The 24,573-nt window shown below is 44.0% G+C and overlaps 1 protein-coding gene across 3 annotated transcripts in view; it reads right to left on the bottom strand.

Moving 5' to 3' along the window:
* si:ch211-127i16.2 (probable flavin-containing monoamine oxidase A) overlaps positions 1–24,573 on the bottom strand; it is a 41,671-nt gene that overhangs the window by 8,008 nt on the left and 9,090 nt on the right. For 2 of the 3 annotated variants that reach the window (XM_041898221.2, XM_041898219.2), the window contains 5 exons: positions 24,414–24,498; positions 10,672–10,772; positions 6,964–7,122; positions 5,203–5,289; positions 2,456–2,556 (listed from right to left, as the gene is read on the bottom strand). In XM_041898221.2, the coding sequence (XP_041754155.1) occupies positions 2,456–2,556; positions 5,203–5,289; positions 6,964–7,122; positions 10,672–10,772; positions 24,414–24,498 (533 nt within the window). The remainder of the gene's footprint in view (positions 1–2,455; positions 2,557–5,202; positions 5,290–6,963; positions 7,123–10,671; positions 10,773–24,413; positions 24,499–24,573) is intronic. The other variant, XM_041898220.2, reaches the window with a different exon arrangement.

Genomic DNA, 24,573 nt, shown 5'->3' with positions numbered 1-24,573 from the left:
TTACTTTACAGCCTTATTCTAAAATTGATTAAATTAAACATATGCCTAACTAATCTACACACAATACCCCATAATGACAAAGCAAAAACAGGTTTTTAGAATGTTTTTGGAAATGTATAAAAAACAAACAAAAAAATACCTTACTTACATAAGTATTCAGATCGTTTGCTATGAGACTTGAAATTGAACTCAGGTGCATCCTGTTTCCATTGATCATCCTTGAGATGTTTCTACAACTTGATTGGAGTCCACCTGTGGTAAATTCAATTGATTGGACATGTTTTGGAAAGGCACAAACCTGTCTATATAAGGTCTCACAGTTGACAGTGCATGTCAGAGAAAGAAACAAGCCATTGACGTCGAGGAATTGTCCGTAGAGCTCAGAGACAGAATTGTGTTGAAGCACAGATCTGGGGAAGGGTACCAAAAAATGTCTACAGCATTGAAGGTCCCCAAGAACACAATGGCCTCCATCATTCTTAAATGGAAGAAGTTTGGAACTAACAACACTCTTCTTAGAGCTGGCCGCCCAGCTAAACTGAGCAATCGGGGGAGAAGGGCCTTGATCAGGGAGGTGACCAAGAACCCGATGGTCACTCTGACAGAGCTCCAGAGTTCCTCTGTGGTGATGGGAGAATCTTCCAAAAGGACAACCATCTCTGCAGCACTCCACCAAACAGGCCTTTATGGTAGAGAGTGGCCAGACGGAAGCCACTCCTCAGTAAAAGACACATGACAGCCTACTTGGAGTTTGCCAAAAGGCACCTAAAGGACTCTCAGACCATGAGAAACAAGATTCTCTGGTCTGATGAAACCAAGATTGAACTCTTTGGCCTGAATGCCAAGCGTCACGTCTGGAGGAAACCTGGCACCATCCCTACGATGATGCATGATGGTGGCAGCATCATGCTGTGGGGATGTTTTTCAGCAGCAGGGACTGGGAGACTAGTCAGGATCGAAGGAAAGATGAACGGGGCAAAGTACAGAGAGATCCTTGATGAAAACCTGCTCCAGAGCACTCAGGACCTCAGATTGGGGCAAAGGTTCACCTTCCAATAGGAAAACGACCCTAAGCACACAGCCAAGACAACGCAGGAGTGGCTTCGGGACAAGTCTCTAAATGTCCTTGAGTGGCCCAGCCAGAGCCCGCACTTGAACCCAATCGAACATCTCTGGAGAGACCTGAAAGAAACTGTGCAGTGACGCTCCCCATCCAACCTGGCAGAGCTTGAGAGGATCTGCAGAGGAGATTGGGAGAAACTCTCTAAATACAGGTGTGCCAACCTTGTAGCGTCATACCAAAGAAGACTCAAGGCTGTAATCGCTGCCAAAGGTTCTTCAAGAAAGTATGTAAATGTATATTTCTGTTTTCTTTATTTAGAATACATTTGCACAAAAAAACATTTTTTTGTTTTTGTTTTGTCATTACGGGGTATTGTGTGTACATTGATGAGGGGGGGAAAAAAACAATTTAATCCATTTTAGAATAAGTCTGTAACGTAACAAAATGTGGAAAAAGTCAAGGGATCTGAATACTTTCCGAATGCACTGTATGGTCTGTACTTGGCATGTAGGTTTCAATTACGGGTGGCACAAATTGCGATATGGGGTAGGGGAATGGGCAGGGTATACAGTATGCAAATTGAATACTGTGGTATTTAATATAGTTTAAAAAGTGTAGTGTTTTTGCGGACTGTAGTGTTTTTGCAGATAATACTGTAGTATTTAGTGTAGTATACTACAACATTCTATAATAAGTACTACACCTGATCGAGGGATACTACAATGTGTAGTATAGTATTCTACAGTATACTACAGTTTACTATAGAATTCTAAAGTAAATACTGTAATATTCTATAGTAAACTGTAGTCTTTTTTCATGTGGGCTCTTTCTCTCTACATCTATCTTTCTCTCTCTCATCCCTCTTTCACTATCTCCCTCTCTCTTTCCCCCTCTCTTCCCCTCTTTTCATCCTTTTCTCTCTCCATCTCTCTTGTCCATGGATGAGCATCCGTTCAGCTGTGTGCATCTCCTAACAGGCCATTACAAATGGATTATGTGACCGTTTTCCCAAGAAAGTGATGTCCCCTCCGACCCCGCGTCCATTTTCCTTGGGCCTCGACGAATGGAATCACTCACATTGTTCTCCTTTTTGTTAGTTGAGGTCGTTGCTCAGGGGTTAGCGGGTGCTGGTTTGTTATGGGGCCATATGGTGGTTACAGAGGCTGATTCTGTGTGTGTGTGTGTGTGTGTTCTGGTGGAAGGAAAGAGAACAGACAAGATGTGTGTGGTGAAGGAGTAGGGTGTAAGCGCTTTCATTGGTAAATATAGACAAGGTAGATATGTCAGTGGTGTTACGTGCAGGTAGAATGATGCAGATGAAGAGGAGGGATGTAGGGAACTAGAGGGGAGGTTTAGAACAGTAGCAGTTTAGCAGTTAGCAGGGTTTATTACCTGCCACAGGGCCTGCGGAGGCTGTGGTGGTAATATGTCAGCATCCCTGGTGCCATGACATTAACAGGACACCCCCCGCTGTACTCCTCCAAGGCCCAGTCCTGACAACACACAGCAGAACACATCTAGAACACACAGTCCTGCAACACAACGCTACACAATACACACAGTAGAACACACAGCTAGAACATTCAGTCCTAGAGACAACAACACAACACACCTCTATTTACTACAACAACAGAAGTAGAGACACACAAACAAAGGCTTCTCTATTCACTACATGTACAGTACAACAGCTTTTATGTTCATGTGTTTACATTCATATCCACTTCGTGTTGAAATTAATCAATTACTGGAAACTAGGAATTCCTAAGAAAAGATAACGAGGTTTGTGCTTTTCACTGTAACATTATGCTGCTTTTCACTGTAACATTATGCTGCTTTTCACTGTAACATTATACTGCTTTTCTCTGTAACATTATGCTGATTTTCTCTGTAACATTATGCTGCTTTTCTCTGTAACATTATGCTGCTTTTCACTGTAACATTATGTTGCTTTTCTCTGTAACATTATACTGATTTTCTATGTAACATTGTTGCTTTTCACTGTAACATTATGCTGCTTTTCTCTGTAACATTATGCTGCTTTTCACTGTAACATTATGCTGCTTTTCTCTGTAACATTATACTGCTTTTCACTGTACATTATGCTGCTTTTCTCTATAACATTATGCTGATTTTCTCTGTAACATTATGCTGCTTTTCTCTATAACATTATGCTGCTTTTCACTGTAACATTATGCTGCTTTTCACTGTAACATTATGCTGCTTTTCACTGTAACATTATGCTGTTTTTCACTGTAACATTATGCTGCTTTTCTCTGTAACATTATGCTGATTTTCTCTGTAACATTATGCTGATTTTCTCTGTAACATTATGTCTCAATGCACCGTACCTCTTCTAGGTTGCCAATGTATGTCATATTCCCCAGTGCTTAATTTGTAAATCGGGAGGTCCTGGAAAACACATAGTGAGCGCGAGAGGGGGGGGATATCCGGGGGCTCATGAGAAAAAAAGTGACAAACACAACGTAGCAGCGCAGCAGACCGAGTAAACAGCCAAGTAGCCTACTATCTATGGTGGTGAAACGGACAGAGCTCTCCAAGGTGCTGATTAATTCAAAGCAGTTTAGACGTCAATGCAGAACACCCGCCATACGTAGGCTATAGCCTATAGTATGCCCACATACTCGAGTATAGCTATGGGGCTTACACAAGTCCGAATTTCTTATAAGCCAAAATGTCAAGACATCAATGTACAGCGACATTTTTAGACGTCACTGCAGAACACCTGCCATATGCATATGCACACATATTCAGCTGTGGTGCTTACAAGACCCGAATGTCAGATAATTTTAAAGACATCAATGTGGCAGTAGAACAAATATCACAATATCGGAATATAACTTCAAATAAAATAATTCAATGTAGGCTACAGCAGAACACACATCTGAGAATATATAGGCCCCCTGCCTATGTGAAAATATGAAGCGCATATTCATATTAACTTCACAGTACAGATTACGTTTGTAAAGGGAAAATATGTTTCTACCCCCCCTCCCCTGAGTCTGACTCGCTAGTAGGCCTACTAGCTAGTGGAGGTGCCGGAAGTGATGCTGAACTGGCGGGATTAGCAGCGCTGCTAGCTAAAGCATCGCCATCAGGAGCAGTTATCCCTCACTCCTCTTTTCCGGCACTGACAGTTTTCTGGCTCGTTTCGGGTTCGAATCACTATCTTTCTCTGGATTTTTGGACTTTAAAAACTTCATCAAACTCAATTGCCTTTTCTTATCAATCTTTTATTTGGCTTTCCCACATTTCAAATTCAGTAGTGAGATGAATAGCCTAGCTACGTGATGTGATTACATAGGGACCTCTTCACTAGCTGACCACCACTACCAAGACAAGACCTGTGCCAAGATCAGTTACTTACCCCACCTGCCTTTTCCGGCAGGATCCGGCTCAAATTAAGCACTAATAGTCCCACTGTGTTGTGTGTGAATCCATCTACCCATTCACTTCCTCTCTCAGTCTTCACTGTATCTCATACTTGTTGATATCCATCTCTCTATATTGTTTCTCCCTCCAGAGTCTTGTAACTAGTCAAGCAGGGAAAATCATCATCCCCCATGCCCTCCCTAGCCCTGGATTCCTCTGGGGCAATTCTTCCTCACCACTCAAAGCTTAAACGCATGAAAAGCCGACCAGGGAGCAGAATACTAACATATTGCCACAGACAACATCTGTCAGGCCAATGTGCTCGTTTGTCAATCTGGGTAGTGTGTTGTGTCAAGCGATCTGTGCGTTTTCTACTTCCCTATGAGACTGACTGGTCCCAGGGAAGCGATTGACCCTTGCACTTCATGCTGCTCAAATGTTCTTGCTGGAGAGATATTATGAGAAAAACCAGCGTGCAGTTATTAGCCAGGGACAGTAATAGCAGACAGAACAGTGTGCTTAGTGGAGAGGCTCCAGTTTACTGCTCATCCAACACAGTCCCAAGGTTTCCCAGTGTCTTTAAAGCATAGGTATTTCTAACTATATAAAGAATATTATACTAGGCATATTATTTAATACGAAGAGGTTTAGGGGGTTATGCTGCCACTGAGATCCGACATTCAAGTATGACAGTCCTATTCAGGCATGACATTCTATGACATTCTTATCTAGGCCAATTAGACACTTACTTTCTCCTCATAGTGGATGTAGCTAGCAGCCTCCTCTCCCAGGTATTTCACCAGGCTGAGGACGACAGCATCCCTCCTCTCGCTCAGCTGAACAGGAGGAGAAATTAGAGTCTTAATCCTGAAGCTTTGAATTCACATTCTCTCACCATGCATAGAAATATGCCTGGCCTGTTAAAATATGAATGCAGTTCCAAGAAGCCCGTTCAAGCTGTGGTCCGCTGGTGGACTATCGATGTGAATAACTCACATCTCTGGTTGAGTTATAGTAGGAGAGACGGGGTGTAGAGACCAGAGGGCCAGGCCACAAGCCCACGTTCAACACAGAGCAGAGTGACAGATGTTGCCAGAGCATAGTATTCCTCTAAAACTCAATTTCATGACATACAGTATAATGCATCATTATATATATATAGGTTTAACCTGAGGGTTACGTCAGACAGTTAACATGTCTCCTCTGCTTCTTAACCCTGATTAATGTTTTTATGACCATACGTTTTAGGAGCAACAGGTCATAATTCGGTCAGAGTCCATAATGAATGAACTAGTCTTTTACTACAGTATGAATGTTTACTATCTAAGAAATTAAAGATCAAGGCTCAAGTCCAACATTTATATGTTCATCAGATTTTTTTGGTTGAGAAAACATGATTAACGACATGGGAACCTATTGTGTATATTTTTTCTTGGACTGATTCTATTTCATTGGTTTGTATAATCCCACTGATATGCAGTTTAGTTTGTTAATCTGCTTATAATCACAGATGGACTGGGATGCAATCTGTTTTGTATTTTCTCTTTTCATAATACATCTTTGAAAGAATACCAATTTGAGTGTTTTGTTTGCTCGTTGATTGAAGGCATGATCACTCAAGGATGACACAAAAAGAAATAGATTGAGCCTTGCCTTTTGATACTTCACTTGAAAGCAGAGATGCAGCCAGGTGAAACACTTCAATTATCAAGGCTGAAAATAGGTAGCAGCTTGTATTTAGCCAAAACGTTTAAGTGAACACTTCAACACTACTGACATTTATTTTATGGATATGGAGCCACTCATGTTGGCCCATATACTGTAAAAGGATGAGAACACCACTTTAGACTTACCACACTCTGCCAGTAAGCACCCTTCTCAATACTCTTCAGCCAATGATATCGATTTACACCTTCTCTCTCTCCCCATGTTCTTTCTCTCTTTTCCTCTCCCCATGTCTCTCACCTGCTGCCATATGAAGCTGATAACACAGGACTGTGTGAAAGGGATAACTTTATCTGTCTATCTGCTTTTTCTATCACAAACAGTGTGAAAAGAGCTCTCTCACACACATTTACCAGTGGAGTGTAACAGTTTTTTTCTGTTAACTCTCATTCTCGATCATCTACCTGGTATGTATTTGGCAACAGGCAGTCTACAGTAAGGCGTTGTGTGTCCCTGTTTTGCCCTGTACTGTATCTCTGTAGCTGTAGGTGGTGTTATGTCACGAGCCGGATGTTTAATAAAATAATGAAGCCGTCGGGTAATGATCCAATAGATGCCTCTGGCTTCAACCAGGGGCCTCATTCACTAGGTTATTCACAGTTCAACAATATCCATTCTTTATAACATTATCTATGCTTCATAGAAACTCTGACCCCCCCAGGGCCGTGTTCAGGGAGAGTGTACTCTACGTATTGTCTATGCTGTCTTCCCTGTGTCTCCCTCATATGCCTCGCATCACTCCATCCATCCATCCATCCATCCATCCATATCTCCATCCTGGTTACCTCTCTGGAGCTCCAATCGTAGGCCTGCGCGCCAGAGATGAAGCCCACGAGAGCAGCACTTCCGCTGGGACTGGTGCCGTCGAAGGTGACGCTCAAGGGACACTCCGCAGAGGGCCGTGCCACTATCTCTCCCGAGAAACCCTTCTCACGCCAGAACGCCTGCAGCAGAGACAGAAAAGGAGAGAGAGAGAGAGAGAGAGAGAGAGAGAGAGAGAGAGAGAGAGAGAGAGAGAGAGAGAATGACAGTTGGATGAGCTAGATGCACTTACCACACACAGATCGCCACCGATGCACTAGCTAATCCTACAGTTGAGGTCTGCGGTTTCCAAAATTAGTGGGTTGTAAATGTGTTTTGCTTGTTTGGAATCAGAAGAGATTGTACAGTTTTAAATGACTGTGTAAAACCACACTGATGCTCATAGCAAAGTTCACACTTTATGACATCATAGAGCAAAACACAACAAAGCACATCACTGAATCTAATATTCATAATTCAAGTCAAGTCAATCTCTAGCCTTACTTTGGATGTTCAAATCTTGTCAGAGTGTTTTACCTTCAGTGTGGTTCTTTTTCCACATTGAAAATTTAAAATGGATTAAATTGAGATTTTGTTTTACACTGGCCTACACATAATAACCCACAATGTCAAAGTGGAATTGTGTTTTTCAAAATTGTTACAAATTAATTAAAAATGAAAAGCTGAAATGTCTTGAGTCAATCATTTTTCAACCCCTTTGTGATGGCAAGCCTAAATAAGTTCAGGAGTAAAGATTTGCTTAACAAGTAACATAAGTTGCATGGACATAATAAGTTGCATGCAATAATAGTGTTTACCATGATTTTTGAATGACTACCTCATCTTGGTAACCCACACATACAATTATCTGTGAGGTTACTCTGTCGAGCAGTGCATTTCGAACACAGATTCAACCACAAAGACCAGGGAGGTTTTCCAATGCCTTGCAAATAAGGGCATCTATTGGTAGATTGGAGAAAAAAAAAGGAATAAAAAAAAGACACTGAAAATCCCTTTGAGCATGGTGAAGATATTAATTACACTTTGGATGGTGTATCAATACACTCAGTCACTAAAAATATATTGGCGTCCTTCCTAACTCAGTTGCCAGAAAGGAAAGAAACCGCTCAGGGATTTCACCGAGGCCAATGGTGACTTTAAATCAGTTACACAGTTTAATGGCTGTGATAGGAGAAAACTGAGGATGGATCAACAACATTGTAGTTATTCCACAATACTAACCTAATTGACAGAGTGAAGAGAAGGACACCTATACAGAATAAAAAATATTCCAAAACATGCATCCTGTCTGCGATAAGGCACTAAAGTAAAACAGCAAAAAAAACTTCATATCCTGAATAAAAAGTGTTATGTTTGGGGCAAATCCAACGCAACACATCACTGAGTACCACTCTTCATATTTTCAAGGATGGATGTGGCTGCATCATGCTATGGGTATGCTTTTCATCGGTAAGGACTAGGGAGTTTTTTAGGATAAAAATAAACAGAATAAGCACAGGAAAAATCCTAGAGGAAAGCTTGGTTCAGTTTGCTTTCCAACAGAGGCTGGGAGACAAATTCACCTTTCAGCAGGACAATAATCTAAAACACAAGGCCAAATACACATTTCAGTTGCTTACCAAGACAACATTGAATGTTCCTGAGTGGCCTAGTTACATTTTTGACTCAAATCTGCTTGAAAATCTATGGCAAGACTTGAAAATGGCTGTCGAGCAATGATTAACAACCAATTTGACAGAGCTTGAATAATTTTTTTAAAGAATAATGTGCAAATATTGTACAATAGAGGTGTGCAAAGCTCTTAGAGACTCACCCAGAAAGACCCACAGCTGTAATCACTGCCAAAGGTGATTCTAACATGTACAGTATTGACTCAGGAGGTTGAATACTTATCTAATATAGATATATATATATTTTTACAAATGTTATAATTTTTCTTCCACTTTGACATTACAGAGTATTTTGTGTAGATTGTTGACAAAAAGTGACAATTAAATCCATTTTAATCTCACTTTGAAACACACCAAAATGTGGAAAAAGTAAAGGGGTGTGAATACTTTCTGAAGGCACTGTAAAATGGATACTGACAATATAGTTATGTGCTGACCATACTGTTGATATTCCCTCTATGTTTACAGGTGCCCAAGAGATCCCACTGTGTATATTATTACTATATTATACAATGGGTGGTTCTAATCCTGAATGCTGATTGGTTAAAACCGCATTCCAGCTGGTGTCTATTCCACAACTTACCACCGGCTAAATCTATGACGCTAAAATGCCTATTTACTCTGTTCCATCTGACTGCGCAATCCACTGTCTCATCAGCCCAGCCAGGCAATTGATTAACTTGATCTCCACTATAAAAAGCATCTAGACATTGTCTCACATTTCTTTTAGACTAACATTTAGTTTTTAACAGCTGAGATTTGTATAAACCTTGCTGTCTGTCTCTCCAACATTTGCAACATTGTTTCAATATTCAAATTCGATCTCCAGCTGTCCCACAGTAATGAACGTGTCGGGAGTCAGGACGAGACAGACAGGCAGGCAGCATTTCTCAGCCAGTTGAAATCATTATTCAGCTGGCATAATATTTATGGATATATACAAATAAATGTAAATTGACAAAAGGTAAAACGAAACGAAGTGCAGCTAGTTTGCAGTCTTTCCAGCTTCAGTTTGAAGTGATTGTGTTAGCGGTGTTGTTGGCTTGCTCCTCTGAACAACAGTGTCCTGACGAGAGAGCACATTTTCTATGCCAGGCAAATCGTGCCTCATTAGCTCATTGTTACGGATGTATCAAAATAAATGTCACTAGAAAACAACTTAAACAAATGCAAAGGCAGCTACTGTTGTTATTCTGGCTGCACTGTTTGACGGGACAGTAAGTTAGCCGCAAGCAAGGGATAAGAACGACTGGGTCGCGTCTCTGGCAACCGAACTGATAGAACAAACGACCAGCCGGCTTGGGTAGCAACCCTAAATTTTTGTCGGGACTATATCTTGTGGAAGGATGAAATAGTATGAATAAATTCATCAAAATAAAGTTTTTAATGAAAATTATTTGAATATGTTGGTAAACCGTTGTATTCAAGTGATAATGCCCTTGAAGCCAGTGTTTGGAGGATATATTGGCACGATTTCGTCTCGGGCCTAACAACACCCGTGCCAATATATCTCTCCAAACACCGGCTTCTTGGGCATTATCACTTAATTATACTGTATGTCAGCATGTCAGTGGTCAAATTCCAAACTACCTCATAATATCAGCAGCACATGAAACATGGTAATGTATTTTGAATGCCTCATAAATGAGTCATTTGACACTCATAAAAGTACTATGTGTAGTGTGTGGCGAACCTCAGGGCTCTGCGTGCTTATTAATGTAATGTGACTAATGTACAGTCTTGTGTCTCATACACAGGCACACTTCATCATGTGGAGGGACAAATCATGTTCATATACAGTACAGGCTGAGAATATATTTTGAACATTATATGAGAAAAGGGTTAGTGTTATTATCAATGTGTGTCAAGTCTCTTATGAGCCAATGGTGTTAATAAATTGTGTTATTGACTGTGTGTGTGTGTGTGTGTGTGTGTGTGTGTGTGTGTGTGTGTGTGTGTGTGTGTGTGTGTGTGTGTGTGTGTGTGTGTATGTGTACTAACCATCTGGTAGGTGATGATAAACTTCATCAAGTGCCCAACAGGCATGTTCTGTGTGAGGTGTTCTCTCTGACTGGGTAGAGCAGGTTGGTAGTGGATCTTAGCTGGGGAGAAGGAGAAATATATTGAGATTGGGTTATCTCAGGAAAAATATATTGAGATTGGGTTATCTCAGGAGAAATATATTGAGATTGGGTTATCTCAGGATAAATATATTGAGATTGGGTTATCTCAGGAGAAATATATTGAGATTGGGTTATCTCAGGAGAAATATATTGAGATTGGGTTATCTCAGGAGAAAGGTGATGACTTGTCACTATGCCAGCTATAATGGACAACAGAAGGGAGAGAAAAGTGCTGAATCGAGAGGTTTGCCTCTCTGGGTTTTGATAGTGACTGACAATAATGGTGTAGAGAATTAAGGGACAAAGATAGAGCGAGAGATACAAAAGGAAAAGAGAAGAGGAGTGAGAGGAGAGGAATACATAACACGCATCACTTTGGTTAACCCCTGTATTGATCAGAATGGGCTTTCGTTTTTGAATCATCGACCAGCACTCAGGTAAATTGAATTCAATACCCCAGTGACTGCCTGCATGGATCTCTCAGAAATGGCCCTGCACAGAAAATCCCTGCGATTAAACACTGCTGGGCTGTCGGTTTGCCTTAAAGCTGTGGTTGCAGTAACCAGTAACCTTATTTACATTTTAAGATCCAACTTGTATTATTCCTTTGTAAAGACAGATTGAATAACTTCATCAGTATTGTACTGTCATGGCTAGGAACATTGAACGTCTGTCACACACTGAGGAGAAGGCAGTCAACGTTGGCTGCAGTGTGTCACAAAAGCTTGTGTAAGATGGGGACTACTGTTCTAGAGCTGTCAATGTCTGTCAGAAACTACAAATGAAGGCCCGTTCTGCTAACCAAACTAAATAATACAATTGAAAAGTGGGTTACACTTCTTCTGACATGAAAATGACAACAATGAAATAAAACCTGTGGTAAAGTGTTGTTATGTCAATTCATGACCATTCATTCACATCCAAGTATTCAGACCTCTTCCCTTTTTCCACATTTTGTAACAGCAAAATTGATGAAATTAATTTTATTTCTCATCAACACCCCATCATGACAAATCGGAAAAACAGGTTTTTAGAAATGTTGGCAAATGTAAATATAAAAAACATATATATATATACCTTATTTACATAAGCATTCAGACCCTTTAATATGAGACTCGAAATTGAGCATCCTGTTTCCATTGATCATCCTTGAGATGTTTCTACAACTTGATTGGAGTCCACCTGTGGTAAATCCAATTGATTGGACATGATTTGGAAAGGCACACACCTGTCTATATAAGGTCCCACAGTTGACAGTGCATGTCAGAGCAAAAACCAAGCCATTAGGTCGAAGGAATTGTCCGTAGAGCTCCGAGACAGGATTGTCTTGAGGCACACATCTGGGGAAGGGTACCAATACATTTCTGCAGCATTGAAGGTCCCCAAGAACACAGTGGCCTCTATCATTCTTAAATGGAAGAAGTTTGGAACCACCAAGACTCTTCTTAGAGCTGGCTGCCTGGCCAAACTGAGCAATCGGGGGAGAAGGGCCTTGGTCAGGGAGGTGACCGAGCTCCAGGGTTCCTCTATGGATATGGGAGAACCTTCCAGAAGGACAACCATCTCTGCAGCACTCCACCAATCAGGCCTTTATGGTAGAGTGGCCAGACAGAAGCCACTCCTCAGTAAAAGGCACATGAGAGCCCGCTTGGAGTTTGCCAAAAGGCACCTAAAGGACTCTCAGACCATGAGAAACAAGATTCTCTGGTCTGATGAAACCAAGATTGAACTCTTTGGCCTGAATGCCAAGCGTCACGTCTGGAGGAAACCATCAACCACCATCCCTACAGCGAAGCATGGTGGTGGCAGCATCATGCTGTAAGGATGTTTTTCAGTGGTAAGGACTGGGAGACTAGTCAGGATAGAGGGAAAGATGAATGGAGCAAAGTACAGAGATATCCTTGATGAAAACCTGCTCCAGAGCGCTCAGGACCTCAGACTGGGGCCTGGTTCACCTTCCAACAGGGCAACGACCCTAAACACACAGCCAAGACAACGCAGGAGTGGCTTCGGGACAAGTCTCTGAATGTCCTTGAGTGGCCCAGCCAGAGCCCGGATTTGAACCCAATCCTCTGTAGCTCAGCTGGTAGAGCACGGCGCTTGTAATGCCAAGGTAGTGGGTTCGATCCCCGGGACCACCAATACACAAAAATGTATGCACGCATGACTGTAAGTCGCTTTGGATAAAAGCGTCTGCTAAATGGCATATTATTATTATTTATTATTATTATCTCTGGAGAGACCTGGAAATGGCTGTGCAGCAACGCACCCCATCCAACCTGACAGAGCTTGAGAGGATCTGCAGAGAAGAATGGGAGAAACTCCCCAAATACAGGTGTGCCAAGCTTGTGGCATCATACCCAAGAAGACTCGAGGCAGTAATCGCTGCCAAAGGTGCTTCAACAAAGTACTGAGTAAAGGGTCTGAATACTTATGTAAATGTGATATTTTAGTTGTTGTTTTTAACACATTTGCAAAGATTTCTAAAAACCTGTTTTTGCTTTGTCATTATGGGGTATTTTGTGTAGATGGATGAGGGAAAAAAACAATTTCATTAATTTTAGAATAAGGCTGTAACGTAACAAAATGTGGAAAAAGTCAAGGGGTCTGAATACATTCCGAATGCACTGTACTTGTTATGGTGCATATTGTTGAAGACAATTGATGCCTTGCATATCATGTGTCAGACTGTCCTACCATGAAACAAATAACTGGGACCATGGCTGAAATACTAATTCCGACATCATGCATCCTACTGTTTATTGACACCTGTCATTGTGAATCTGCATGTCCTGACACTTGTGCCATGATGCAAACCCACTGTCTATTTCACAACCAGACTACACTATATATACAAAAGTATGTAGACACCCCTTCAAATTAGTGGAATCGGCTATTTTAGCAACACCCATTGCAAACAGGTGTATAAAATTGAGCACACAGCCATGCCATCTCCAAAGACAAACATTGGCAGTAGAATGGCCTTACTGAAGAGCTCAGTGACTTTCAATGTGGCACAGTCATAGGATGCCACCTTTCCAACAAGTCAGTTCATCAAATTTCTGCCCTGCTAGAGCTGCCCCGGTCAACTGTAAATGCTGTTATTGTGAAGTGGAAACGTCTAGGAGCGACAACGGCTCAGCCGCAAAGTGGGAGGCCACACAAGCTCACAAAACGGGACTGCCGAGTGCTGAAGCGCGTAGAGCGTGTAAATCTTCTGTCCTCGGTTGCAACACTCATTACTGAGTTCCAAACTGCCTATGGAAGCAACATCAGCACAATAACTGTTCGTTGGGAGCTTCATGAAATGGGTTTCCATGGCCGAGCAGCCGCACACAAGCCTAAGATCACCATGCGCAATGCCAAGCGTCGGCTGGAGTGATGAATCACGCTTCACCATCTGGCAGTCCGACGGACAAATCTGGGTTTGGCGGATGCCAGGACAACGCTACCTGCCCGAATGCATAGTTTGGATGAGGAGGAATAATGGTCTAGGGCTGTTTTTCATGGTTCGGGCTAGGCCCATTAGTTCCAGTGAAGGGAAATCTTAATGCTACAGCATACAATGGCATTCTAGACGATTCTGTGCTTCCAACTTTGTGGCAACATGACAATGCCCCTGTGCAAAAAACGATGTCCATACAGAAATGGTTTGTCGAGATCGGTGTTGAAGAACTTGACTGGCCTGCACAGAGCCCTGACCTTAACCCCATTGAACACCTTTGGGATGAATTGGAATGCCGACTGCGAGTGCCCGACCTCACTAATGCTCTTGTGGCTGAATGGAAGAAAGTCCCTGCAGCAATGTTCCAACATCTAGTGGAAAGCCTTCCCAGAATAGTGGAGGCTGTTATAGCAGCAAAGGGGGGACCAACTCCATATTAATGCCCATGATTTTGGAATGAGATGTTCGACAAGCAGGTGTCCACATACTTTTGGTCATGTAGTGTATTTGGCTCAAAACATTCTCTAAGACCTAAACCTTAACTGGAATTGTGCATAAAGGGTTTGACCATTGAGCAAGTTGAGGAAGTTAAACTCTTAGGTATGACATTGGGCGGTCAATAATCATGGTTAAGTCAAATTTACAAAGTTGTTGTGAAGATGGGGAGGGGTATGTCTGTTATAAAAAAATAACAAAAAAGAATTCACACAAAAATCAACTGTACTAGTTGTTCAGGCTCTGGTCTTGTCCCATCTTGATTACTGTCCGGTAATATGGTTGTCACTCCCTGGCTCTGGGGACTCTTAAATGTTGAGCCAGGGTGTGGATTTTTCTATGTTTAGTTTTCTATGTTTTTTGTTCTAGATCGTTTAGATCTATGTTGGCCAGGGTGGTTCCCAATTAGAGGCAGCTGTAGCTCGTTGTCTCTGATTGGGGACCATACTTAGGCAGCCTGTTGGCACCAGTTAGTTTGTGGGATCTTGCTCCGTAAAGGTTTGTGTTGTTGTAACCTCAGGACTTCACGTATCGTTCGTTTTGTTGTTTTGTTCGTGTGATGTGTACTAAATAAAATGTATGCTTATCACGCAGCGCCTTGGTTCCACGAGTCATCAGTCAACGTTCGTGACAATGGTCAAGTGCAGCAAAGAAAGACCTAGCAATGCTGCAGCTTGCTCAAAACAGAGCAACATGCCTTTAACTGCACATACAGAACTAACATCAACAACATGCATGCCAGTATTTCATGGTTGAGGGTTGATGAGAGATGAACTGCTTCTCTTCTAGTTTTTATGAGAAATATTACTGTGATGAAAATTCCAGAATGTCTGCATAATGAGATGTTCGACGAGCAGGTGTCCACATACTTTTGATCATGTAGTGTTTACTGTGTCCCAAATGGCACCCTATTCCATATTTAGTGCACTACTTTTGACCAGGGGCCATAGGGCTCACTATATAGCGAATAGGGTGCCATTTGGGATGTAGACTATGAATAAAATTGTCATTCAACATAGAATGGTTATGAATGTGATGTCTGTACCTAGAAATTCCATGCAGGAAGAAAACATAGAGGCAAAAAAACATCAGGAGCACTGATAGCATTTTAGGTGAATAATGTTGAGCCAACAGCACCCAATCTATGTTACAAATGCAGGGAAAACTGCTCAATAAAATAAGCTCACAGGAGCCACAGTGCTTTTCCATGTCATAGTCTACAGAGCCATGTCAATGTGTGAAGTGTGATGTGACAGCCAAACGCCCTATAAATACAGTTGCCATTGAAAAGCAGCGTTAGAGAAGGTGTGACATTTTCTAAATGGTGTTTTTAACCATACTTTTTGAACTAGCTGATGAACTTATTCAACCAGGTTATTCCTAAGGTATTGTATTTATGATGCATTTATGTATTTATGACTCACAAGTCCATGCTTCATTGGCAGATGCTGTAAAGACTGATAACTGTGGTTGAATGTACCTTTGTAGCACCATGGTAATAACAATGACTTCAGTGTGGTTTGCTATACTGACACAATTGCAATACTCTATTATAAACACTGGACCCACTTCTTATACTGTTCTCCTGAGTGGCGCAGTGGTCTAAGGCACTGCATCGCAGTGCTAACTAGAGATCCTGGTTCGAATCCAGGCTCTGTCGCAGCTGGCCGCGACCGGGAGACTCATGGGCGGCGCACAATTGGCCCAGCGTCGTCCAGGGTAGGGGAGGGAATGGCCGGCAGGGATGTAGCTCAGTTGATAGAGCATGGTGTTTGCAACGCCAGGGTTGTGGGTTCGATTCCCACGGGGGGCCAGTATAAAAAAATATATATGTATTGTGATGTCACGAGAGGCTGTGTCCTGGAGGGACGTTACATCCCCCTGAGGTGGCTGCAAACCCAGACAGCTATGGCTCCATCTGCTGGTATGGTCGGGAACTCCACCCCTCTATGGCCAATCTTCCCACGCAGCTGAAACAAATGAGGAGCTGATGAGCTGAAGGTTTGTTGAAGGGAAGAGACACGGTCTCCAGGCTGGGCTCTCTGGAGGACAAGAGTGCTGCACGTCCACTTCCATGAGGAATATAAGGATTTGGAGATACTTACCTTTGGGAAATACTCACCTTTGGATATATGCACCTGTGGAAATACGTGTGGGATTTTGGAAGGACGTTTTGCTGGGTTGGCCACTAGCTGCAACGTGGAATACAGTAAGACTGGGGAAAAGTTATTTGAGCGAGGGAGAGTTATGATTTTGGATGTGGAAGAGACATCCCTGAACTGTTAACCCTTAAAGAGCCACCAGAGAACAGAATTGTGTTATATTTTCGTTAATTTCCCAAGACCTTTAATAAAATCCTTGTTTTGGTTGAACCTGGTCTCCTTGCACTACTTGAGCAATCCCGCTGAAAGCTGTGTAGCCTCTCGTGACGTCACAGATGGTGGAGAATACGGGCACGCTCAAGCGTTAATAGTGCATGTCAGAGGAGGATACCGAAGGTTTGATCACCCAGTTTTCCAAGTTGGCCGTAGGCTCCCCGCCGACTGAAATGGAGGACATATTGAAAGCCCTTGTTGCTGGCCAGCAAGCCCAGATGCAAGCAAACGTGGCTCTCTTGGAGGAGCAAAAGAAAGCCAACCTTCTGAAGGCAGAGGAATTGCAGTTGCAGAGACAGAGGGTGGTCCAAAATACCCGCCCAATAAAGGCAAGTGACTTTATATCTAAGATGGGAGCTACCGATGACATTGAGGCATACCTGCATGCATTTGAGGCCACGGCCACTAGGGAAGCCTGGCCCAAGCAACAGTGGGTTGGTCTGTTAGCCCCCTTTCTAACCGGGGAATCGCTGAATGCTGTCCGGGACCTGGGCCCTGACCAGGTTACTGACTATGATGCCCTGAAGTCTGAGATCCTCAGCAGATATGGACTCACAAAGTTTGGTATGGCCCAGCGCTTTCACAGCTGGACCTTCCAACCAGACCAACCTCCTCGGGCGCAGATGCATGAACTTGTCCGAATCGCAAGGAAATGGCTGGATCCGCAGAGGAATACAGCAGTGGCGGTGGTGGAGGCCGTTGTGGTGGATCGTTACCTACGCGCCCTGCCTTATGAGGCAAAACGGTTCATCAGTCAACAGGCCTTGACCACGGCTGATCTGACCGTGGAAGCTGTGGAAAAGTACCAGGCCACAGCGGAGATGCTGAATGCTTCCCGAAAAGACCCCAGGAGTGCGGCCCCACCACAAATGGGAAGAACCCGTCCAAAGGACCCCAAGGTCTCGAACCCAGCCACGTCAGGACTTATCCCGGCTCCAGGGGAGCCAGAAACCAGACGGGTCCAAGAAGAGTACACCAGGAGGGGGAAAACTCGACAGTGTTACCGGTGTGGGGAGATGGGACATATCTCCTGGCAGTGTGGGAAACCAGCCGATGAACCTATGCCCACTGCGGAGTCCTCCAGCTCAGCACCCACACACCGTTTTGCCTCGCTCTTGGGAGTCGTAGATGGCGGCCCAGATCGACCCCCCACCTGCCCGGTAACTGTGACTCACCATGATGTGGAGGCCTTACTGGATTCTGGTAGCCGGGCCACCCTGGTGCGTAAGGATTTGGTGGGCCCAACGTGTCTGACCCCGGGGAAAGTCCTCCCAGTTTCCTGTGTCCATGGGGACACCAGAGAATACCCCATTACTGAACTTACAATGACCAGCACACGGGGAACCATACACACGACGGGCGGGGGTGGTTGATTCCCCTCCCCGTCCCTGTCCTAATTGGACGAGACTGCCCAGCCTTTTACCCACTCTGGAGAGAGTCTCAGGAGAGGATAACCCGAGTACCTCGGAAACGGAGAGGCAAGACTCATCCTGGGAAGGCTCCGGTGCAATCCTCCGAGTTACTCACTCCCGCCCGGGCTCTGATAGGGATGGCAGGTGCCCAGACCGACACAGAGACGGAGCTACAGAATCTGGACAAAGAACTGTCTGGTCTGAAGGGGACCGCTGAGAGGTATCGTTTGTTAAAGCAACAGTTAGACATGAAGACAGAAGAGTTAGATATCCTCCAGGCTAAACTCCAACCGAGCTCCTTCCCTAAGCAACAGGAGGAGCTGGAGAGGCTGCGCAGGACCATCGAGGAGTGTGAGGAGACCCTGCGCAGTAGTAAGGAGGTCCAGAAGAAGGCAGAGGAGAAGTACAAGGTGTTGGAGAACAAGATGAAGAATGCGGAGGCAGAGAGAGAGAAGGAACTGAAAGCTGCTCAACAGAAGCTAAACTCTGCTAAAACCAAGGCTGATGCATTCAGTAAGAAACTCAAGGAGAGACAACAGGAGGCTGAGTCCCTGGTCCTAGAGGTGGAGGAGTTGAAGAGAGAGCAGGCTGGCAAGCACCACGGCAATGCGGACGCCCTCTCCCGGCGTGATGCCTTCTTCGCTGCCTTTACCCCGACGAGGACGTCGGTCCCGAGGAGGGGGATGTGTGATGTCACGAGAGGCTGTGTCCTGGAGGGACGTTACATCCCCCTGAGGTGGCTGCAAACCCAGACAGCTATGGCTCCATCTGCTGGTATGGTCGGGAACTCCACCCCTCTATGGCCAATCTTCCCACGCAGCTGAAACAAATGAGGAGCTGATGAGCTGAAGGTTTGTTGAAGGGAAGAGACACGGTCTCCAGGCTGGGCTCTCTGGAGGACAAGAGTGCTGCACGTCCACTTCCATGAGGAATATAAGGATTTGGAGATACTTACCTTTGGGAAATACTCACCTTTGGATATATGCACCTGTGGAAATACGTGTGGGATTTTGGAAGGACGTTTTGCTGGGTTGGCCACTAGCTGCAACGTGGAATACAGTAAGACTGGGGAAAAGTTATTTGAGCGAGGGAGAGTTATGATTTTGGATGTGGAAGAGACATCCCTGAACTGTTAACCCTTAAAGAGCCACCAGAGAACAGAATTGTGTTATATTTTCGTTAATTTCCCAAGACCTTTAATAAAATCCTTGTTTTGGTTGAACCTGGTCTCCTTGCACTACTTGAGCAATCCCGCTGAAAGCTGTGTAGCCTCTCGTGACGTCACAGTATTCACTAACTGTAAGTCACTCTGGATAAGAGCGTCTGCTAAATGACTAAAATGTAAATGTAAAATGTTATACTCAATCACATTCACAACAATTGCCACAGACCAACCAACAATCCAATGTCACTCAGAGGGTAGATGATAAAGCATCAGGGGACAGGAAGTGGGTCCAGTGTTTGCAATAGAGTATTGCACTGGGGCTTTATGGGTCAAGAGCCTGGACCTGTGATCATGTGACTACAGGTTTACATCTACATTCAGGTATTGGAGGTGCTTTAGTCTTGATTTTATTACACAGCACTGTAATGTTCAAACCATGGCTGGCACACCAGAGAGCTGGAGAGAAGGAGAGTGGACAACAGTCTTTAGTTCCAATCAGGCACTTAAAGGCATAATTTAACTAATCACCTTGCCACCTGAACTCAAGGGCACACTATAAAATGGGACAACAAGAGCTTGATTAGTTCAATCGGGTGTTTTACTGCCTTCAGGAGTTTTGAGCTGTAGCGAAATGCTTGTGCTTCTAGCTCTGACAGTGCAGTAATATCTAACAACTAATATCTAACAATTTCAAAACATATACCAAATACACACAAATCTAAGTAAGGAATGGAATTAAGAATATATACATATATGGACAAGCAATGACAGAAATGACAGAGCGGCATGGACTAAGATACAGTAGAATATTATAGAATACAGTATACATATGAGATGAGTAATGCAAGATATGTAAACATTATTAAAGTGACTAGTGTTCCATTTCTTAAAGTGGCCAGTGATTTCTATAGGCAGCAGCAGCCTCTAATGTGCTAGTGATGGCTATTTAACAGTCTGATGGCCTTGAGATAGAAGCTGTTTTTCAGTCTCTCGGTCCCAGCTTTGATGCACCTGTACTGACCTCGCCTTCTGGATGATAGCGGGGTGAACAGGCAGTGGCTCGGGTGGTAGATGTCCTTGATGATCTTTTTGGCCTTCCTGTGGCATCAGGTGCTGTAGGTGTCCTGGAGGGCGGGTAGTTTGCCCCCGGTAATGCATTCGGCAGACCACCCTCTGGACAGCCCTGCGGTTGCGGGCAGTGCAGTTGCCGTACCAGGCAGTGATACAGTCCGACAGGATGCTCTGAATTGTGCATCTGTAAAAGTTTGTGAGGGTTTTAGGTGCCAGGCCAAATTTCTTCAGCCTCCTGAGGTTGAAGAGGCTCTGTTGTGCCTTCTTCACCACACTGTCTGCATGGGTGGACCATTTCAGTTTGTCAGTGATGTGTACGCCTAGGAGCTTGAAGATTTTCACCTTCTCCACTGCGGTCCCGTTGATGTGGATAGGGGGGTGCACCCTCTGCTGTTACCTGAAGTCCACGATCATCTCCTTTGTTTTGTTGACGTTGAGTGAGAGGTTATTTTCCTGGCACCACACTCCCAGAGCCCTCACCTCCTCCCTGTAGGCTGTCTCGTCATTGTTGGTAATCCAGCCAACTACTGTTGTGTCGTCTGCAAACTTGACGATTGAGTTGGAGGCATGCTTGGCCACGCAGTCATGGGTGAACAGGGAGTACAGGAGGGGGCTGAGCACGCACCCTTGAGGGTCCCAAGTGTTGAGGATCAGCAAAGTGTAGATGTTGTTTCCTACCTTCACCACCTGGGGGGGCGGCCCGTCATGAAGTCCAGGACCCAGTTGCACAGGGCGGGGTTCAGACCCAGGGCCTCGAGCTTAATGATGAGCTTTGAGGGTACTATGGTGTTGAATGCTGATCCAAGCGGATCCTTCTGAAATGGGTGACAGAATTTTCCTTCGGGTACATTTTGCTCGGATCGGTAGAGGCCTATCACTCTAATCCAACAGTGACAGTCGATCATTACTGACTGTCGTTCCAGTAGCACTGTCTGCCAGTCTAGACACACACCTCATCTTTACAAGGTAGTCTTCTGCTCCACTGGCTCCCTTACCCTGACTCATTGTGACTCCATTTTCCCTTAGCTAATATTCACTGCAGTCTGTTTTCACTCTGTCTCTACTCTCTCTCTCTCTCTCTCTTTCTCTCTCTCTCTCTCTCTCTCTCCTCTCCCTTATTCTCTCTCACTCTCTCACTTTCTCTCGCTCTCTCACTAATTAATTATCTCCTTAATGTTTTTGTGATTTGAAAATCTTTTCCCCCTACCCTGATAACTGGCACATCTGTCTCTCCAGTTCCTCTTTTGACAGTGACCTGTGAAACAGATCTGAGATCTAACCGTAGCCTCCGGCAAGGGTGCTCAAGGATTTTACACAGCTCATTTTCTATCTCCAACTTTGTTGCTACATTCTCTCAGGGTCCAGAAGAAAAGTGATAAGAAACTGGAGATAAATACAGCACAAATGCAGTCAAGTACCAGTATGTACTTTTCTTAGAAACAAATATATGCAATGTAATAAACTGATAACCAAATCCGTTTTCAAAGGTTTAATCTTCCAGAGAGATTAATATCTACTGTATATTTTTTGAATCACTTCAACTTCCCAATAACTCCTACTTTCAGTGCAATACCAAATAAGTCAGGATTTAGTCTTATACACACAGTGTCTGAAAGCCTTTCAGCCTTCTGGATGAGGCTTGGGTCATAGTGGGCAAATCAATGCTAATGCATTGCTTACCTGTTTTCCTACAGTGTAAACAAGCCATATGAATTAGCTATGAGTGGCAGATCTGTCGGGTCCTGTGCCATTGCCCTAGCCTGCTGTCATTAAAAAAGCTCCTCTTGCAGAGGGGAGAAGATAGATGGCAATATCAGGCGCTGGGCCGCTTGGCTGCCAGTCAAGTCCAATTGCATCCATTTGAAATTCCAGTTTAGTCAGGTAGAACTATACTTAGAGGGAGATTGCCTATTGCCCAGAACCTAATTTCACCCATGTAGAGTACACCTTAATTCACCCACATCCACAACAGAAAATACATACAAACACACACACACACACACACTCACGCACACACACACACACGAAGGAGCACACATACACACATACAAACAAATGTGCACACACATGCAGGCATGAAGACACACACGGCCAGGTGCACACATGCAAACACACTAATGCACGAACATACACACACACACATACACACACACACACAAACAGCTGCCATGCTCAAAGCGACCTAGCTACTACTTGTCAAACACATAATCACACACACACGCAGACTCAAATTTATATTCAAACAAAATGCTAATTTAGAACATGGACAGCTGTGTGTCTTGTAGAGTAGAACAGTCCTAGAAAAGAAGATCAAATTAACTCCATTGAGTCATACAGCAGGCATTTGCTAAGAGTGATAACAAGAGAGTAGTTTTGAGGTTGACAACAACAAAACAACGGCTTGGCATGTGTAATACACTTTGGAACAAATAAAACATTTAGAGTATAAAAATGAATATGTAGCAATGTTCCGAAAAGCAAAGACACAGCCAAAACACTCATATCCTGGCGCCACAATCTCCTGCAGAGTGAACTACTATGCAGTCAAGCATAAATCATTGAGATGGCTGAGAAACAGGCAAAAAGGACAACTCCACTCATTATAAAAGATAGATGGATGGTGGAATAAATTGTAAAGCCGCCAATTCATGATGGATCAGAGAACACACAACTCCCAGACAGAGTGACAGAGAAGGGCTGTGTGTGTCTGCAAAGATGTGTTTGTGTGTGTGGTGTGTGTGTGTGTGTGTGTGTGTGTGTGTGTGTGTGTGTGTGTGTGTGTGTGTGTGTGTGTGTGTGTGTGTGTGTGTGTGTGTGTGTGTGTGTGTGTGTGTGTGTGTGTGTGTGTGTGTGTGTGTGTGTGTGTGTGTGTGTGAGTGTGTGTGTGTGTGTGTAGCGGAATATGTCCATTATGAAGGAAACCATGAAAACATGTCTGAGTTTATTTGAGGGTTATGTACTATTCATCGTGGCTCTATACAGATACAAGGACTGTGTGTGAATGTGTGTGGGTGTACACGGGCACGAGTGTGTGAGTCGGCCTTACACAACGTCCTCACTCCTTCTTTAATCAGAAACTTGCTCCATGCCAAGGTGAGCTTTATGGCAAGGTCTATCCATACCCAGCTTCCTCTGACTGGAAATGCCAGGGCAGTTTCCAGGGCACCTGAATTTCAAAGTGAACGTGTCACACAAATGACTTTAAGCGCCACTCACTTCTTTTATTTATCCTTCACCCCTCTTTTTGGATGGACATCTAAATTACTGCACAGGCTCTGGTTTTAAGAGTCCCTGTCACCTGTCAGGGTGCCTCCACAGCAGCCACTGGCAACAGAGCCCGACAGATCCCTGCTGCATAATTCAAAGCTGTTCCCAGATCTGTCTCATTAAGTGTCCTGGCTGGGGTCCATGGCTCCAGCAGAGGGTTCTATGTGTTCTCTGGGTTCCTGGTAGCGGGCAGTGGGGCATGCCTCCATTCCTCCATCCCACCTTCCAGGTATGAGTTGCCAGAACCAGGGTCTTGTCATATCTGCATGGCTGCCCTGTTCAATACACCTTAGTGGCTAGCCTGTGAGTTGATGTGTCAGTGGGTATTTCATTAGAGGAGTGGTGAAGTGGGGCGACAGAGGTGGGACACACACACACACACACACTGACCTGCCAGGTGAGGAGGGCAGGTGACAATCACTGCTCTGCACAAGTAGGACTGGGTGGCTGTCATCACCTTGGCCTGCTCAGCATCCTATGGGAAAGACACACACATGCATGTACTGTACATGAACTCGCACACACACACACAGACAAATCAAATCACAAA

This window comes from Coregonus clupeaformis, chromosome 15 (genome assembly GCF_020615455.1).
Source record: "Coregonus clupeaformis isolate EN_2021a chromosome 15, ASM2061545v1, whole genome shotgun sequence".
Classification (NCBI taxonomy): domain Eukaryota; kingdom Metazoa; phylum Chordata; class Actinopteri; order Salmoniformes; family Salmonidae; genus Coregonus; species Coregonus clupeaformis.
This window is presented reverse-complemented; position numbering and strand designations above follow the sequence as displayed.